Below are 18,000 nucleotides of genomic sequence, written 5' to 3' on the forward strand. Positions count from 1 at the left end.
GAGTTTCAGGCTGGATGGAAAACTATCTTTAGGCTGTCCTCCACTCTCTCACTCGGGTATCAGCGTATCAGCGTGTCAGTGTGTGGTCGGACACGGGCAGCTCCGCAGTAATAAATGTATCTAATCTTGGCAGAGGCTGCGGTGGGTTAGCATTAGAGCTGTAAATAACGCCGGAAGCACTCCTCACTCGCTTCTCAGGAACTCGGAACAACTGAAAATAAACAGAGGTTTGCGTTAGACGGTGTTGAATAGGTGTGAGGAGGAGGAGAAAGCAGAAGTGGTCGAGACTACAGCAGGCAGAAACATGGCTTTGGTGAGGATTGGACTGCAGCTCCAGCTCCTGTTTTATTCTGTCTCGGGCGACTTTGATAACCAGCTCCCTTCACCTACAGGTAAGACCCTGTTTATTCTCTTTGTAGACTGTTTAAGACCATTACAGCCATAATCAACTAATGTGTGTGTGCGCATGCATGTCATTAATTCTATAACCTCAGTGCAGCTGATTCGACCTCACAGCATCAGCACAAGCACCAGCAAGTTTATTCTACCTACCTGTATATTTAAAGCTGCAGTAAGGAACTTTTCCTGGTTAAAAATGAGCCAAAATCGATTATTGAGCAAGTACATAAAAAAAATAAATAAATCATCGTTCAAAACCGTCTCCTTACTTTACGCCGATTCACTATATTAACGATTCATAAAACGATCTGTTGGGTCGGATTTCGTGGGAAATGTCCGTTTGACGCCATTCGTCTTAATGTGGTTACGTCCCATTCGTTAGACAGAACAAAGAACAGCCGGCTGGTATATCGCTGAGGATGGTGGAGCTTTTATATTGGGATTGAAACTTGTCATCTAGATGGCTGCTTTAATCTGGCTAGTTAGCTAACATTAGCGCACTCACGAAACAAATAAGCAACTGTGCAGAGGAGCAGTGCCCAAGCTCAACCCGCGTAAAAAAGATAACCACTCCACTAGTAACTTGCAATTTTATGTTTCAAACAGAGATGGCGATAGAGAGGCAAAAGTTCCGTACTGCAGCTTTAAAAGTGCAATAGAACCTGCAGCCTATCCCAGGGAGCATCGGGCACAAGGTGGGGTACACCCTGGATGTGGTGCCAATCCATCGCACACATTCACACACACATTCGCTACGGACACTTTGGACATGTCAATCAGCCTACAATGCATGTCATTGGACTTGGGGAGGAAACCGGAGTACAGGAGAACATGCAAACTCCGCACACAGGGCAGCGGCGGGAATCAAACCCTCAACCATGGCGGTGTGAGGCGAACGTGCCCTAAGTGCAATAGTCGATTTAAAAAAAACAAAACAAGTTTTAGTTATGAAAGAAAATGCAGATGTCGGCTCCACTAAAAAATAACAACAAATAACCAAACAGTTATTGCCACATGCTCCGGTGGTTTTAAAAATATTAGGTATATTTTTTTATGTTCCCTAATGCAGTACAACAAACTTTAGGTACTTTTAGAAGTAGATGGCCTGAATAAAGAAGCAGCCTAGCTCGTTGGTTTATGTAATCTGATCTTATTTTCTAATCGATTGTCATAGTGCTGGCTCCGCTAGAAGTCCTGAAAAGATTTGACCCATGTTGCTTACAGACTCCGCCTCCACCACCGCTGTTCCCGCCCCCGCCCGGCGTGTGGAGGAGAGCTCGGGTGAGTGCTTAATGACGTCTCTGTACGAGTCTTCGCAGCGAATTTCAGAAAATTCTCAGAAAAAAGTCTTTTTTGGAAAGAATCGATCGATCGGTCAGTTCAGGTAAACTTGAATGCTCAGGTGTGCTTTATAATATTTGTTTTTTAAGGTGTTTGCAGAATATGTGGAGGGTGAAAGATGGAGAGGACGTGATGAAGGAGATGTGATGCAATACTGTCTCGCAGGACCTCCTGGACCACCTGGCCCTGCTGGACCACCGGTATGTCCTGACCCCTGGGGTCATTTCCTGCCGCCGTCTCTAGAGAAAGAAGAGTTCCCTCTTCACAGGTAAATGTAATGCAGCGTCACAGAGCTGTAAACAGGTTTATTTACACTCTTCATTTCAGGGGCAGAACGGCTTTCCAGGAGTACACGGTCCCAAGGGAGATAAGGTGAGTCTGATTGGAGAACGAGAAGAGATTTTAATGTATTATTTTGGGATACACATGGGATAAACTCTGGAACCTGCATGCTGTCCTCTTCTCTCTGTAGGGGGATATAGGTCGGCCAGGAACAAAGGTAAGCCTGGAATAATCTTCAACAAGTGGAACAACATGGCCTTCCTGCTCTGGTTCGGGTCTGTGCCTTATGATCCTCTCTCTAAAGCATGAGCAGGCGTTTTAATGACAGCGATGAGGGCAGTAGGAAGTTACGCTGGGTCGGTCGCACCTCTCTGTCTTTTATCCCTTGTTTGTGCTGCATCATTTTTCAGTGTTCCACGGTCAGCACTTTAAGGTTAATTAATCTCCGGTGTATTAAGGCATGGCTTTGGTCCACCGCAGCACAGTCCGGCAATATCACTCAGTGCCGAGATCAGACATGGATCTCTTTACCGCAATGCAGAAATCAACACTGAGCTATTTCATTACACTGAGAGAGAGAGAGAGAGAGAGAGCGAGAAAGAGAGTTAGAGTGAGAGAGAGAGTGAGAGATAGAGAGAGATAGAGAGTGAGGGATAGAGTGAGAGAGCAATAGAGAGAGTGAGAGATAGCGAGAGAGAGATAGAGAGTGAGAGATAGAGAGAGATGGAGAGAGAGAGTGAGGGATAGCGACAGAGAGAGATAGAGAGACAGTGAGAGAGATAGAGTGAGAGAGTGAGAGATAGCGACAGAGAGAGATAGAGAGACAGTGAGAGAGAGCGTGAGATAGAGAGTGAGGGATAGAGTGAGAGAGCGAGAGAGAGAGAGATAGAGTGAGAGATAGCGAGAGAGAGCGATAGAGAGAGATAGACAGTGATAGAGAGAGAGATAGTGAGAGTTAGAGAGAGAGAGAGATAGAGTGAGAGAGAGAGATAGACAGTGAGAGTTAGAGAGAGTGAGAGATAGAGAGAGTGATTGAGAGAGATAGATAGAGAGTGAATACTATTAGTTCTAAAATAAAATAAAAATCTATTTTAGAATACTCCTGTCATGTTCCCGTTTTACATGTTTTAGAACATAATTAGATTAACAGCCCGCGTCATTACGTCACCGCGCCACGCCGTCCGACGTCCCTCCAGAATTTCACGTATCAACATACAGTTCGTCTTCGTTATGGTACCGTATACAGTTTTGGGTTTTCCGTTTTTTTTTTTTTTATATATGAACGCTTTAAGTGCAGTTAATTATTTGTCATGCTATACGTGCTAATAGAAAACTGCTTGAAGCGGTGGGTGTGTCCCAAATCGCGTAGTTACCGTCTATATAGTAGCCGAGCTACATGTATTTTTCCCCACTACAGGCCTATAGTAGGAAAGTATGCGATTTGGGACACAGCCGAACTCTCTTGTTCGCCGTAAAACGTAAAACTGCCGTGTGTGATTGTGTCCTGCCGCAAAATGCGGTGAAAACTCCCACACGACGTTCATAATGTGATTAAGGTGTTTACATGTCACTACTACACGTCCATAATGTGACTAAAACAGGAGTACTCCACCTGTCTTAATTAGATTATTGCTTACTTCGATTATGACCTTAATTAGATTAAGGTAAGTAAAAATTGCTGTTTACATGGTAGTTTCTTAATTAGAGTATGGTCTTAATCGGATTAAGAGTGGATTATTGTTGTCCATGTAAACGCATCTTATGTGTTTCCGCAGGGTCGCACTGGCCGGCCCGGGCTTCCCGGGAGGCCGGGCTCTACAGGACCGCCAGGTCCCGAGGGACCCAAAGTGAGTTCTTTTTTTTTGTTCGCACACACGCTAACACACTACAGCATTCATCATACTACCTTTCCAGCTCAAACCCCCAGACTGTGCTCAGAGTGGCACTCCCCGTCCACGTCTTTACACTCTGCTGTGGCCTACAGGGCGAGAAGGGAGACCATGGACTGATGGGACATCCTGGGATGAGAGGACCAGTGGGAGACAAGGTGAAGGCCGAATATGAACCCGTGTCTAGCAGAACGTTAGCTACATACTGTAGCAGTGAGGATCATGGAGCTTCTCCCATACGTCATTTCTAACATGATGTAGATGCATTTCTGACTGAGACTTCATTTACAACCATGATCCTCCTGCAAGTGTAGTTAAATATACAGCGGAGATCAAAAAGTCTACACATCCCTGTTAAAATGCCAGGATTTTTTAACATCAGAAAAAGGTGTGATTTTAACAGGGGTGTGTAAACTTTTATATCCACCGTATAGAGATGAACCCAAGTGAAAATAACCGTTCTGTCAGTTCTACTTATTTACAGTCTTTTCTTTTATTTATTTATTTATTTACCTTTTTTTTTTTTTTTTTTTTACCACAGGGACTGCCGGGATACAAAGGAGAGAAGGTGTGTTTTTCAGACAGGAATAATGTGGAACCGCTAGTGGAGCTACTGCAACATTAAGAGTGTCTCTAGCACGTTAATATTAACGTGTGTCACAGATCGGATCTGTTTTATAGGGTTCACACGCGGAACCAGGAGTTCCAGGTCCAAAGGGAGACAAGGTGTGAGAGAACTCATTTAAACACTGCAGGTTTAACTTCCTGCTTTATATGTAGTGTTGCTGAAGAGGATTGGGGAGAGGATGAGATGTCTCACTGTGTGTGTGTGTGTGTGTGTGTGTGTGTGTGTGTAGGGTGTAAGCGGACATGCTGGCATGTTTGGACAGAAGGTAAGAGCTGGAGGATTTTAAGCAGCATTGCTTTCTTTCATACGTTATAGTACTGTATATTGTTGTGTGTGTGTGTGTGTGTGTGTTAGTGTATGTTTGTGTGTCTCAGGGTGAAACGGGACTGAAGGGAGAGGCCGGCGTGACAGGGACGCGTGGTCCTACAGGACGCCCGGGCAAAAGAGGAAAGCAGGTGAAAACAAAACGAGTCTTGTATGTACAGTCAGGCCATAAATATTTGGACACGGACACAGTTATTGTGATTTTAGTAGAGTCGAGTCGAAATGAAATAATGAATATGAGTGCACGCTTTAATTCGAGGGGAATTTACATCCAAATCAGGTGGACAGTGTAGGAATTACAGCACTTTGTATATGTTGCTCCTCCCCTTTTTAAGAGACAGAATGTTATTGGACAGTCGGTTGCTCAGCTGTTCCATGTCCGAGCGTGTGTAAGCAGATAAGAGGTCTAGAGTCGATCAGAAGTGCGACGCTCGCATTTGCAGTTTGCTGTTGGCTCTCAATATGAAGTCCAAAGAGCTTCACTGCTTCATTAGGGCTGAAAAATCGATCAGAACAAACGCGTCAGAGCGATCGCAAAAACATTAGGTGTGGAGATCTACTATTTGCTGCCAGAAATTGATGGTGGTGGATGACCTGGTGAAGAAAAAAACCCCTTCACAACATCCTCCAGGAGGTAGGAGGATCTGTGTCAAAGTCAACAATCAAGAGAAGCCTTCAGCAGAGTAAATACTGAGGGTTTACCACAAGACGCCGTTGTAAAGCCTCATGTTCTTGACTTGAACGAGAGTTCGAATTCGTTGGCTCGTGCGTGCCGGGGTGGGGGAGGGGGGGTTCTCCTGTCTAGGGTCTTTGTGCTATTTCTGTCACCCACAGCATGAATACTCTACCCGAAGTCCAACTTCAGATAACGAGGGTGTAGATCGGATTCAGATGATTGAGGTGTCATGTACGTAATGTTTGTTACAATGTCTAACGACCAATTAAACACAAATACAAATAAAATCCATTGGTATCCTAAAGCACTGGACAGTCAAAATCATTACACACACACACACAAACACACACACACACCATGCTTGGCCTCACTTGTTCGGTTACCCGATCTTACTTGTGCTAAATCGGTCAGGAGGCTTCCGTGTTCTGTTGTGTGTGTCCCAGCGCGACCTCAGAACATTTTGGACCTGTTTCTGTGTCTTTATGTCTGCATACGTCACTTCCTCACTCACTCGCTCACTCTCTCACGTTGATCATGCGTCAGGAATCATTGTTTGTCTTATGTTTTAAAGTTATAACCTTGGCGGGTCTGTACTGTGCTTATGACTGGCTGCGTCATCTTGCTGTAGGTATCTAGAGCCTGTCAGGTTCTCAGTATCAGCACTAGAAACTAAAGAGGTGGAGGATCTCTACCTTTTCTGATCAACAGGGATCTAAAGGACAGACTGGACGCATAGGACCAATGGGACCAGCTGGCCCACCGGGACTGAACGGACAGCCAGGGCCCCCTGGAGTTCCTGCCTCAGGTGACCCAAAATAAGTCATTTCCATTCAGAGTTTATTATAAATAAATAACTAAATAAATAAATAACTAAATCATGACCTGAGCTCACAGACGCCCGTGATTGGCTAGCATCGCTTCTAATCGTTAAATAGAAACTTTGCCGGAAACTTCTGCTCAGGTCCAACAAGACAATACGTACAGTTCATGTAAAAAAAGATGCACGTGAAACAGTTGACGCGTCGTTCTTGTTTGGTATTTTTAGAGGAAACGAGTTCACAGCAGCACGCGCACGCTTCTCACGTATCCGCAATACGTGGCTATTATACGTGGGACCACACACACACACACACACACACAGTACACTGAATATGTGTGCAGTGCTGTATGTAGGCGGAGAGAAAGGTGAGATGGGGACGCCAGGTCCTCCTGGACCATGTGACTGCAGCTCGTTTGATACCAACGGCCCTGGAAGTGCATCACTGCAGCGCCGTGACAAATTCACCAAGGTTTCAGCGGTGAGTTCATGCTGCACACACACACACACACACACACACACACACACACTGGATTGAACTCGAATGATCTTACATGATTGGTTGTATTAAATGAGCTACATGTGATGTAGGGGAAGCAGTGCTCTACACGCGTCATCGTTCTGTCTGTAGATATTCGTGGTGAACGGTGAGAAGGAACTGAGCGACCTTGACACGGTCAACACTCTTGCTTTCTGCAAAGAACGAAAATCTCTCTACTTTAAAGACACGGATGGGTGGAAGCCGATTCAGGTACCATCATGTGCTCCAGCTCATGATTAAGTCGTGACGCTGCTTCAGGAGAGAAGTTTTCTAACGCCATAAAATCCCATCACCTTTTTCCTCAGCTACGTTTTTATTCTACTTTTCTTTTTAAACAGCTGCTCCCACTCCGTGCGATGGAGAGGAAGAAGAGAGCAGCGTGGGAGGAGTGTGGAGATGGAGAGGTGCAGATGATGAATGGAGAGGAGTGTGATGATGGAAACCAAGTGGTCACAGATGAATGCGTGGGTAGGTCATACGGTCGGAGACGAACGCGTTCAAACACACGTAGACGTCTACATATGCTAGCGGATAAGTTATCATCAGCGCATGATCCGTCTTTGTTTCATTGCAGGCTGTAAAAAGGCTTATTGTGGAGATGGATATCGCCACCACGGTGCTGAAGAGTGTGATGGAAAGGACTTTGGCTATCAGACGTGCAGGACGTACCTGCCAGGGCACGTACTCCACACACACACACACACACACACACACACACACACATACACACACACATATTTCAGATTTATGCTTCATTTATTTACCCACAGTAATGCTTACTATATGATGCTGTTATGGTGCCACAGAAGTTCCTCACCACTGTGCGTTCTCCACAGGACGCTCGGACAGCTCAGATGCACCGATTCCTGCATCATCGACTTGACTGGCTGCAAGTATGCCACCTGAGCTCCTGACGCCGTGTGTGTGTGTGTGTGTGTGTGTGCGTGTGTGCGTGCGTGCATGAGCACACATCCAGGTCAGCCTCTGGTTGTCACAGTGTGGAGCTCGCATCATGACGCGTTCTCAGTGTGGAGGTGTTTAATAAAGTTTATGACCGTATTTATTCATTTTTATTCATGTAAATGCATTTTATATTATTTATTCATTCTCTCATTTCATCATCATTAGAAATGCGTGTATGTGTGTGTGTGCGTGTGTGTGTATACAGTATCCAGGGGTGTACTCACTTTTGTGAGATACTGTATGAGTGTGTGTGTGAATATGAGTGTGTATGTGAGTATGTGAGTGTGTGAGTGTGTGTGTATACGAGTGTGTTTGTATGTGAGTGTGTGTATATGAGTGTGTATGAACCCGAAGTAAACGTGAGACGTCTAGGTTGATGTCTTCAAAGCCTGTTCGTTTGTGCATCATTCCACTTGGAATAAAGTTCTAAAGTGCAAACCTGGATATATAAGAGTCCAATCTCACAACTCTTAACATTGGATAAAATGACAAGGCATGCTCCGAAATGTTCTGAACATCATTCTGTGATGTGTAAATATATATCAATTAAAGAATAATCGACCACTGCGTGTATTTCATTAGCTAGAACTGCTGTGCTGAAGTGTGTGTGTGTGTATACTAAAAGAGCCAATGACCAGTCTTATTCCTTGCTTATTCTTACTATAATATATTCATATAAATATTGTTATTTTATTATTATATTGCAAGTACAATAACACGTGATTCAGTAGATTTACTTAAGTTACATATTATTTATTCAATAAGGGCTCAGATTTGTGAATTTCACACAGGGTCCAGGTGGTGGCACTGTTTCTCTCGACATTATATATATATATATATAATATATGTATATGTATATATATATATATATATAATATATGTATATGTATGTGTATATATATATATATATACATACATACATATACATATATATATATACATATACATATTATATATATATATACATATACATATATATATACATACATATACATATATATATATACATACATATACATATATATACATACATACATATACATATATATACATACATACATATACATATATATACATATACATATATATATATATATACATATACATATATACATATATATATATATATATATACACACACACACACACACACACACACACATATATATTATAAATAAAACTGTCCTAAAGTGGCACAGACAAAACCCAGTGATAAACTGTATAATCTGAATATGAAGCGCATGTGAACGTCTAATAAAAGCTACTGAGCTCATATTTCATACATTATCACACTGTGGAGTAGATTGTTAGCCAGCGTTCTGTTTGGATGTGAACTTGGGCTTTGTGAATAAGGTCGTGTGAAATAACAGTAAGTCAGTAGGTCAGACAGCATACTGCAACTGCAGGCGTGAACTAAGCTCCGGCTTTTTCTTTTTCTGACCCATACACTCTTTATCTCTTGGAATTACTAGATTAGACTGAGGGTAACGTCTGGGGGGGGGAAGTGTAAGCGTAAAGCAGAGTTATTTATGAACGTAAGAACGTATACTGACTGCAGTAAAGCGAAGGAGTTCCAACTCTTTACCATAACACAGTCTGGTGAGCATTTTCAGTTCAAGGTTAGGATTCTACACGGTTCTGAGGTTCGACTGGAGTGTGTATCCTGAGGGCCTGAGGTGGACCAAAGCTGGGCCTTTGTTCTCCTCATCATCATCAGCAAAGATGGCGATAACGAGAGAAACGTGGATCCGATCGTCTCATCTTAGGTGGGTCCTGGTGATGCCAGGAGCTTGTGATGACACTGTAGGGAGGAACGGTGACGTTCAGAATCAGATCACAGCACTGATTTCGGTCAAGATGTGATCGATATAAGAAAAAATGTCTCACCAAAAAGTGTTTCTTATTTGATTCAGGACATCAGTGTAAAGACAGTTAAAGTGTAGGCTGGTGTGTATCTGGGAATCTGCTTCCAGTGTGTGTGTTTAATATGAACGCACTTACAGACCTAAACTGTTTGACCTCTCTATACAACATACACAGGCAGACATGCTGTTATACCTCTGTTCTCTTTGCTTGGGTATGCTCGCGGAAAGGGCCTGAACACTTCAGGAGGAGGGAAATCTTCCACTGGGTGGAACTGAAACTTGGATTCAAAGTCATCTAAAAACAACACAGAGAAACAATAACGACTGCATCGTTAAAGAAGAAAACACTCCGACAGTTCACACACTGAAATCAAGCGTATACTGTAGATGGAGTCTTTTACCAAAGCTGTTCAGGTGTCCGTTCCTCATGGAGACGGGCGGAGCCGGGGGCAGAGGTGGGAGAGGGGGCGGGATTCTGCTGGACAACTCGGTGTTAGGAGAACGAGCCGGTGGAGCAGGGGGAGGAGCCAACCGACCAGCACCTGTCAATCAATTAGACAGATTGTTTTGGGGGGGTGCTAACGCGCTTCTTAATCTGACAGAAAGCCTTTTTTTTGTTTATCCAGAAATAAGAAACTCGAATGACACACACACACACACACACACACACACATCTCAAACGTCTTCATCTTTCCTTTATTGGGTTTGTACCTGCACTTCCAGGTACTGCAGGAGGTTTCCGGCTGGGGGCCGTGCAGGGGTAAGAGGGAGGCAGCAGAGGAACTGCAGGCCGGTACGTGGACATCGCGGGAGCTTTAGGTGGCGGCGGAAGTGGGGGAGGGGGCACAGATGCAGGAAGACTTGGTGTAAAAAACACAGGGAAAGGAGGAGGACTGTCCATGAAGTTGCCAAACTTAGCATCTATTGGTTTTGGAGAAGGAGGCAGAGGGTAGAACCTATCAGAAAGAGAGGAAGGTGGGACCAAGGGAGGTGGGGGTGGAGGCGGAACTGTGGGCATGGGAATGGAGTGAGATTGAACCGGCAACCACGTGGGTTTGGTGATTTGAGGAGGAGGAGGAGGAGGAGGAGGACAGGTAGAGAGAGGAGGTGGCTTGTTACTTGCATGCTCCTGATGAAGCAGTGATGGAGGTGGAGGAGGAGGAGTCATAGTGGGAGGACAGGATAGAGGTTTAAAACTTGGGGGAGTGGGTTGGCTGGGGGAAGGTGGGGCCGTGTAGGAAGAAACAGGACGTCTTTTAGATAGAGAAGAGGTCCTTTCTAAAGGTCTGCATGAAGGAGAGAGATCTGGAGTGCTACCCCTGAAACTCTCCCCCTGAGATGGCAGGTTCCACAGAGGCTGCTTCAGGCTGGCAGTAGAACCGGACCGAGTCACTTTACAAAAAGAGAATGACACAAACTTTATTATGTATTCGATTTAACATGCCTAATCTATTCTATCTTCATTCATTCATTCAGTACAGTGTGTTGCAGACGTACTCAAACCCACGTGAACTTTTCCACATTTGTAGTGATACATCCTGGAACTGAAATGGAACCTAACTGGGATTTTATGTCATAAATCTACACAAAATAGTCCATCATATTGAAATGGAAGAGGGCAGTATAGTTTACAATCCTTTTTTACTAATTCTAAAGGGTTTGCAAACTTTCAAGCACCGCTATGTGTGGAAGTAATCAGAGTAACATAAACTGAATTCATGTTCCCTAACAACCAAGTGAGTTTTGCACAGATCATTTGCATTACTGTTGAGATCAGTACACAGGTCTGACTTGAGCTGAACATGAAGGTTAATCTTTAAGTGATACAGCATTGGATCAGGACTAGATTGGGCACCTGGACGGTTCTTGTCTCTCTGTCCAACAGGCCGGAGGACAGGAAATCCTCCAGCAAAAAGTCCACTCAGAGTAGGTCCTTGTGTCGGTGTGGCACTGGTGCTTCCGCCTGCTCCACTATTACCATCCACACTGTGCACTCTGGGCTCTAAAGTTAGATGGGAAAGTACACACAACACCCAGCAGATTAGACCCAGTCTGATAAAGGAACGCATCCGATCTCTAATTGTATTTTACCTCCTTCTTCACCATCTTTAAACGGCCAGTGGTTTTGATGTCCATGTCTGTATAGATTTTAATCCTGCATTTCACTGGGATTTTGTTACACCCATAGTGGTTAGAGATAGTACTGATTATTATTTAGATATTTAGTACTGATTATTATTTAGATATTTAGTACTGATTATCACTGTCAAATTACGAGAAGTTTGTTATCATTTGGTGGCCTTTATTGTAAAAGTGGAGGGCTCCACACAATTGGTTGTAGGCTCACATTTATACCAGCTCACATTTCAGTTTCCAGGAGATGGTTTGGGACTGCTATTTTTGTAAACTTCTCCACAGCTGCAGCAACACAGGTTAAAACTGGTTTACTGGTGCTGGTGAGTACACGTTTATTCCTGCACTGATGAGCCTGAACTGAATCACGTGGCAGATTGCTCTGATTTGGACTCACTGTTGAGGGCGGGAGCACTGCGGTCATTGACCTGCGTCACCTTTTTCAGTCTGGCTCCCTTCCGAATGTCTGAGAGTAGTGCGCTGCGGCCTCCTTCACTGCACTGGAGTTTCGGAGGCTCAGTTTGGGGCTGGGAAAGAAAGAGAGCGCGACATGAGCTGGGAGACTAGTTTTTATTCAAAATGTGATAGCTGTAGATGTAAATACCCATATGCCACATTCTGTTGTTTATGAGACACTGAGTGAGATCCCCCATACTGGGGCGAAACAGAGCGCTCTGCACTGTTAATACACGATTAGTGCTGCAGATTTACACTGTGACTGAATTATAGAAAACGATTTCGGTGCTTGGACCCCTATTGTTATTTGACCTTTTCTTATGACTATTCTTCTTATTATTCTGGCTAGGGTGTCTATGGCAGCCCATAGAACCGTCTTGTAAAAAGTTGTGAAATTTGGCACACTGATTGGGGAGGGTCTAAGGAGTATTCTGACCAAATCTGGGCCAAGTGCTTCCAACGCTCTAGCGCCACCATTGGATCAAATTTCCACCTAATACGGAACTATGTTTATGGTCATAACTTTTGAACCGTGTGTCCAAAATTGAAAAGCCAGGCCTCTCTGGATTCGAGTTCAACGTCAATTCCTGCCTGTTTTTGTCCCACCTAATTTTCTTCCAATCAATGTCCAATCGTCACCAAATCTGGCTTGCGTTAGCTTCAAAGTAAGCCTCAGAAAATAATTTTAAATAGTCCAAATGACTTGTCCGTAACTGGCCAACGAATCTGACCTGACAGCAAAGCCGCCAAACAGGAAGTGAGTCTAGTATATCAGCAATGATTTTGCGCATGGACACAAAACTCGGTCGGCAGCTTCAGGACCATGACCTGAAGCTATGCAACAAATTTAATCCCAGCGCCACCTACTGGTCAGTGCTATTTTTGCTACTCCTCCTCTAAATCTTGTCCAATCTTCTCCAAATTTGGCTCACATCAACTTGAGAATCCCTTTACCTATAGTTATGGCTCTGCTTTCCTGTGATTGTGGTGCATCTGTGAATGTCCGGCTCACCGTGTCTGATTATATTCTAGAATTCAAACTAGCGATACCTGGACGAAGCTCTCAGCTCTAAAATAATGACTACTCGATACAGTAGGACTTATTTTGGGAACAACACAACGCAAACTCGATACATATACATATTAATGATGGAGAACTGTACAGTGTGCATGGGAGGGAGCAGAGGTGGCACTACACAGAGCGGCATCTCAAATGAAACATAAATTAACCAGGAGACCAGTGGAGAGAGCCAGTCAGAAAATGACACTGCTGAGCGTCATATGCCACTGTGTGTGTGTGTGTGTTTGTGTGTGTGTGTGTGTGTGTGTGGGTGTGTGTGTAATTTTAGCTCTAATTAATATTGCAAATCTGTCCAGGTGGTTTGCAGGCTGAACGTGCTAATAAGAAGTGACTGAGCACATTTCTGTAACTGTTTACATTTGAAATTTAAATGCATTGTGTGTGTGTGTGCGTGTGTTACCTGTAGGACAGCTGGTGGAGGTGGTGGAGGTGGTGCTGGTGGAGGAGGAGGAGGATGAGGAGGAGGAGGAGGATGGATAGGCATGGCTGCTCTCACGAATCTGCAAATAAAAGAATAGACATACTCTTACCCTCACATACCCTGATGTAAGCTGATTATTGGATATCCTCAAACTTTATAGCTCTCTAAATCCATGTAGTATCCATCAGCCACGGGGATTTCTAAAAGCTTCAGCATAAGCCGAGTCTTATATCCACATATATAAAGTTACAGGTTTCTTGGTTCTCCAAATCAGACATCTTCAGCTGGAATATCCATCCATCCATCCATCTTCTACCGCTTACTCCTTCTTCAGGGTCGCAGGGGAACCTGGAGCCTATCCCAGGCAGCATCGGGCACAAGGTGGGGTACACCCTGGACAGGGTGCCAATCCATCGCAGGGCACAATCACATACACACTCACACACCCATTCATACACTACGGGCACTTTAGACATGCCAATCAGTCTACCATGCATGTCTTTGGACTGGGGGAGGAAACCAGAGTACCCGGAGGAAACCCCCACAGCACGGGGAGAACATGCAAACTCTGCACACACATGGCCCCGGCGGGAATCGAACCCCGGACCCAGCTGGAATATCTTGGAAATAAACGTCCCTACAGTCCTGGAGACCTGCTTAGCCTCAAGAGTTCACTGCTCTAAAACACCTCTTCCAGCTCGTAGAAGGCTACGTTCTTACCTGGCGTCCTGGGTCCGATCATAAGTGCTAAGTAAAAGGTGTAAATTACAGGTGTCCAGTGTGATCACGCAAACAACCTTTGGGGATGCATATGACCACAAAGCATCTCAAAGCGTTCCAGAGTGCAATGAAGGACTGTTTAATCTACTGCATCACTGTCCTAGCTGGAAAATATGTACTCACGTTTGCTTTTCATAGCTTCTTTCAGCGTCTCGTCTCCTGTTACACGAGATGGAAATGTCTGAAACTGCGGAAACAGTTTTATATATATTATATATATATATATATATATATATATATTTTTTACCATTCCCACATTACCTCCTTCTGACTATGGTTGTGTTTTTCTACACATATCTCACGTTGTTCCTCGGTTCTCCATGTTGCTCACGCTGTACTGTTCCAAACACCAACATGACCACTATGAAGTCTATTGTTTCTTCGTTCCAGCCCATTTTCCCCCCTAAACTCGATGGTGTTGAGAGGCAGGAAATTTGTCCATCGTGACAACAGGAATGCAGCTTCCTCTCCAGGGTGAAACTATCCACTCTGTAACCTCATAGCCTGTAATGACTGAGAAGGCTGATCTCAGACCTGCATTTTAGGGGCTTCTTCCAAGGGCCAGAAGGATCAGACGCTTAACAATGGAGCATATTGTTTGGGAAGTGAAGCCTATCCTCCAGCAAGCCCACAGTCTTACAATGGAAGAAGCGAGGCATTCTGAGCTGAAAAACATCGCCGAGCAACGGAGCAGCCATTTCCTTAATGAAGAAAGTTATTATTTGCTTTTCATTGATGCATCTAATCATTAAACCTCGGATTAACCGAGGTTCTGAAATTCTGGTCTCTGCAGTTTGGTCATCAAACCTGATTAGGAGAAGGAGTGCAGATCATTAACTACGGGAAATCCTGTGGACGATTTTGACATTCTGGGAAAAGTTGCATTGCATGTTTAGCACTCGGAGAAAGTGTGGAGCTGAAAACAAACCGAGCGATTCTCCAGAGCCTCGTTAGGGAACGGGCTCACGGTGGAGATGACGCACGTGTTTCTCCTGAAGAACCTGCATGGAAAATTGAACGTGCCCGTGGCACATATGTAACGTAACGTCCCACCTGTGCTGGAGCAAGATATCCAGCAGCACGAGCTGTCGGGTTAGGACGATGTAGATCTAAAAAAAAAAAGTGACTGTCCCTTCTCTCTACTACGGGATGACACAGCTAACTAATAAACCAATTCAAAAAACCTGTTCAGTTTATATATATATATACATATATATATATATATATATATATATACACACGCAGGCGACCAACGACGTGTCAGGTCTTACAGAGCTCCAGAACACGTATCCCGGCCGAGGTGCTGGAAGTGTTGCACGAAGACACCATGGCAAACAGAACTGATTTATAATCCAGGTTTCATCCATCAAAAATAAATAAATAAATAAATAAATACAAATCAACCCGGTCTTTAAACATCCTTTGTGCTGTCTTTATATTATACAAAGCTCTTGGTGCTACTCTTACTTCCTGACCTAGTGAACTAGGATGTGTTTTTAATAAAGGGAAAGGGGGATTATGGAGTAGATGATGTCTGTACATCCGTGCGTTTCCCATGCGACGTCTGAGGGACGACGTGACTCCCTTTCGACTCCATGGTGCTGCTCTACACGTCCACCACACACACCTTCTCAGGTAACAGGAATGCTAAAAGGTACACGACATGTGCAGTGCTGGTTCCACCCCAGCACTGAGGAGAACTACAGTTATCTCTGAGTGGAACCAGGCTGCAGAACATCTAGAACAGCTTCTCTTCATGATAAGAACAATTTCACACACAGATCCAGCTGTTTATCCACGTTTACAAAACAGAGTGTACTTTACCTGAGATCAAAGCAAGCCTTTTCTTCTCAGTCTGGATGGAGCTCTCAGTGCAGATCCTGATCAGTGCTCACCTCAGCAGATCCTGTTACTCTCAGTTCAGCCTGGGTTCTTCTACTTCTACTTCTTCTTATTATTATTATTAAAACAAACTTTATCAGGCCGAAAAATACACACACAACTTGTTTAAGAGCTCTACAGACAGTAACACCGTGTAAACACACCTGTGTGTATGTTCTGGAGCCTGCACCGAGCTCTGCACAACACGGTTCACCGTCGCGAGCACTGGTGAAGTGTGACGCAACTTGAATGCCATATGCAAATGAGGTGGAGTGAGTGTGGAAGTGGGCGGGGCTACATGCATGTGGAAGAAAGGTCTCACCTGAGGTGCTGAGAATAAACACTACATTCTCGTGGGCCATTATTATTATTATTATTATTATTATTATTATTATTAACGCGTATAAAACAATTATGGCTTATAAAAGTAAAGAATGCTCAGGGTTAGTGATGGGCATTCAGTCAATAGTAAACAAATAGGACGGTTTAGGTTTTAGGATTCAGCATTCACTGTTAGCGGCATCCACATGAACACCTTTAACAACATTTAACAGTCACGTATTTGTGAGGATATTTTTAAAAAAATACTGAATGTACAGTATTATCCCCCCCCTAGTGGTAGAAAAGTGTAACAGCGTTCCCATCACACATTAATCATAACTGCTGGCTGTGGTGCTCACTAGAAAGTCTAGACATATGACATGTAAAGTAAAACCATTACATTGTATGTGTGTGTGTGTATAGATATATAAATATATATACATATATAAAAGACTCATGTAAAGACCTACCTCAAGTGATAGGGCTAGTGTAATATCATTTACACCTGATTATTATGAGAAGCTCCCATCCGATATAATCCATCTTAATAACATCAGCCCTGTTCAGAGAGTAATTACTTACTGCGGCATTGAGAACAAAGCGCGAGACAGGTCCTAGACGAACTGCGACTTAAATCATAATGAAGTCTATACATTGTGACTGAGCTTGCCTTGCTTGAAGAGTTCCATCCATACATCCATCCATCAGTTTTCCATACCACTTATCCTACACAGGGCCCCAGGGAGCCTTGAACCTGTCGCAGGGAACTCAGGGCACAAGGCGGGGGACACCCTGGATAGGGTGCCAACCCCATCGCAGGACACACTCACACTCACACACACACTTTGAGATCATATTCATTCATTCATTCCAATTCTGATGAGGCCCCATTTGAAAAAAGTTCGGACACCCCCTGCGTTAGATCGTTTACGTTCCGCAGGTCCCAGTAGCAGTAGTGTGAGCAGCATACTGGCTTTTTAAAGGGAAATTGTTTACCATATATGGCGATTTTTTTAAAGCTGTGTGGTAAACGCCAATTTTCTTGTGAGAAAGAGAGAGAGAGAGAGAAATGCTGTGACACATTACTTGTCAGGTGTAAAGATGACAGCCCGGAGCAGAGTGACTAACATTACGGCACACTAAGAGGACGTGAAATGCTTTAGCCGTGAACGCGTCTTTTACTGACGTTCAGACTACTCCAC

The 18,000-nt window shown here is 44.0% G+C and overlaps 2 protein-coding genes across 9 annotated transcripts; one reads left to right on the top strand and one right to left on the bottom strand.

The window, feature by feature from the left end:
• Positions 1-232: 232 nt before the first annotated feature.
• Positions 233-8,424, top strand: wu:fc38h03 (acetylcholinesterase collagenic tail peptide). Of its 6 annotated transcripts, XM_053613255.1 has the most exons (17): positions 233-392; positions 1,574-1,680; positions 1,830-1,940; positions 2,068-2,112; positions 2,213-2,239; positions 3,798-3,869; positions 4,007-4,069; positions 4,453-4,479; positions 4,593-4,637; positions 4,769-4,804; positions 4,914-4,994; positions 6,248-6,344; positions 6,701-6,837; positions 6,988-7,107; positions 7,236-7,365; positions 7,472-7,574; positions 7,734-8,424. In XM_053613255.1, the coding sequence occupies exons 1-17, from the start codon at positions 305-307 to the stop codon at positions 7,801-7,803; spliced, it is 1,359 nt and encodes a 452-aa protein (XP_053469230.1). In that variant the 5' UTR covers positions 233-304; the 3' UTR covers positions 7,804-8,424. The 6 variants fall into 6 exon arrangements, with proteins under 6 accessions (XP_053469230.1, XP_053469229.1, XP_053469233.1 ...); XM_053613254.1 differs by having other exon boundaries at positions 7,472-8,424; XM_053613259.1 differs by lacking the exons at positions 233-392; positions 1,574-1,680 and having other exon boundaries at positions 1,918-1,940; positions 2,213-3,869; positions 4,894-4,994; positions 7,472-8,424.
• Positions 8,425-9,017: 593 nt separating this feature from the next.
• On the bottom strand, positions 9,018-16,930 carry wipf3 (WAS/WASL interacting protein family member 3). 3 transcript variants are annotated; one of them, XM_053613424.1, is made up of 9 exons: positions 16,642-16,930; positions 16,421-16,543; positions 13,796-13,895; positions 12,256-12,385; positions 11,581-11,727; positions 10,437-11,117; positions 10,127-10,267; positions 9,919-10,020; positions 9,018-9,661 (listed from the first exon to the last, which is right to left on the bottom strand). In XM_053613424.1, exons 3-9 carry the CDS (start codon positions 13,877-13,879, stop codon positions 9,618-9,620), a joined length of 1,329 nt encoding a protein of 442 aa, XP_053469399.1. In that variant the 5' UTR covers positions 13,880-13,895; positions 16,421-16,543; positions 16,642-16,930; the 3' UTR covers positions 9,018-9,617. The 3 variants fall into 3 exon arrangements, with proteins under 3 accessions (XP_053469399.1, XP_053469398.1, XP_053469400.1); XM_053613423.1 differs by having other exon boundaries at positions 16,421-16,680; XM_053613425.1 differs by lacking the exons at positions 16,421-16,543; positions 16,642-16,930 and having other exon boundaries at positions 13,796-14,716.
• Positions 16,931-18,000: the final 1,070 nt, after the last annotated feature.

The sequence above is a fragment of the Ictalurus furcatus genome, chromosome 24 (genome assembly GCF_023375685.1).
Source record: "Ictalurus furcatus strain D&B chromosome 24, Billie_1.0, whole genome shotgun sequence".
NCBI classification, from domain to species: Eukaryota; Metazoa; Chordata; class Actinopteri; order Siluriformes; family Ictaluridae; genus Ictalurus; species Ictalurus furcatus.

Excerpts from the sequence above, each read along its gene's own strand:
- wu:fc38h03 (XM_053613254.1), top strand. The coding sequence starts at position 305 with ATGGCTTTGGTGAGGATTGGACTGCAGCTCCAGCTCCTGTTTTATTCT. Across the intron at positions 2,240-3,797 it reads TAGGTCGGCCAGGAACAAAG|GGTCGCACTGGCCGGCCCGG; the intron begins GTAAGCCTGGAA and ends GTGTTTCCGCAG. Across the intron at positions 4,995-6,247 it reads CGGGCAAAAGAGGAAAGCAG|GGATCTAAAGGACAGACTGG; the intron begins GTGAAAACAAAA and ends TCTGATCAACAG.
- wipf3 (XM_053613424.1), bottom strand. The coding sequence starts at position 13,879 with ATGCCTATCCATCCTCCTCCTCCTCCTCATCCTCCTCCTCCTCCACCA. Across the intron at positions 12,386-13,795 it reads CTCCACCAGCTGTCCTACAG|CCCCAAACTGAGCCTCCGAA; the intron begins GTAACACACGCA and ends TTTCTTTCCCAG. Across the intron at positions 9,662-9,918 it reads CCCAAGCAAAGAGAACAGAG|TGTCATCACAAGCTCCTGGC; the intron begins GTATAACAGCAT and ends TCCTCCCTACAG.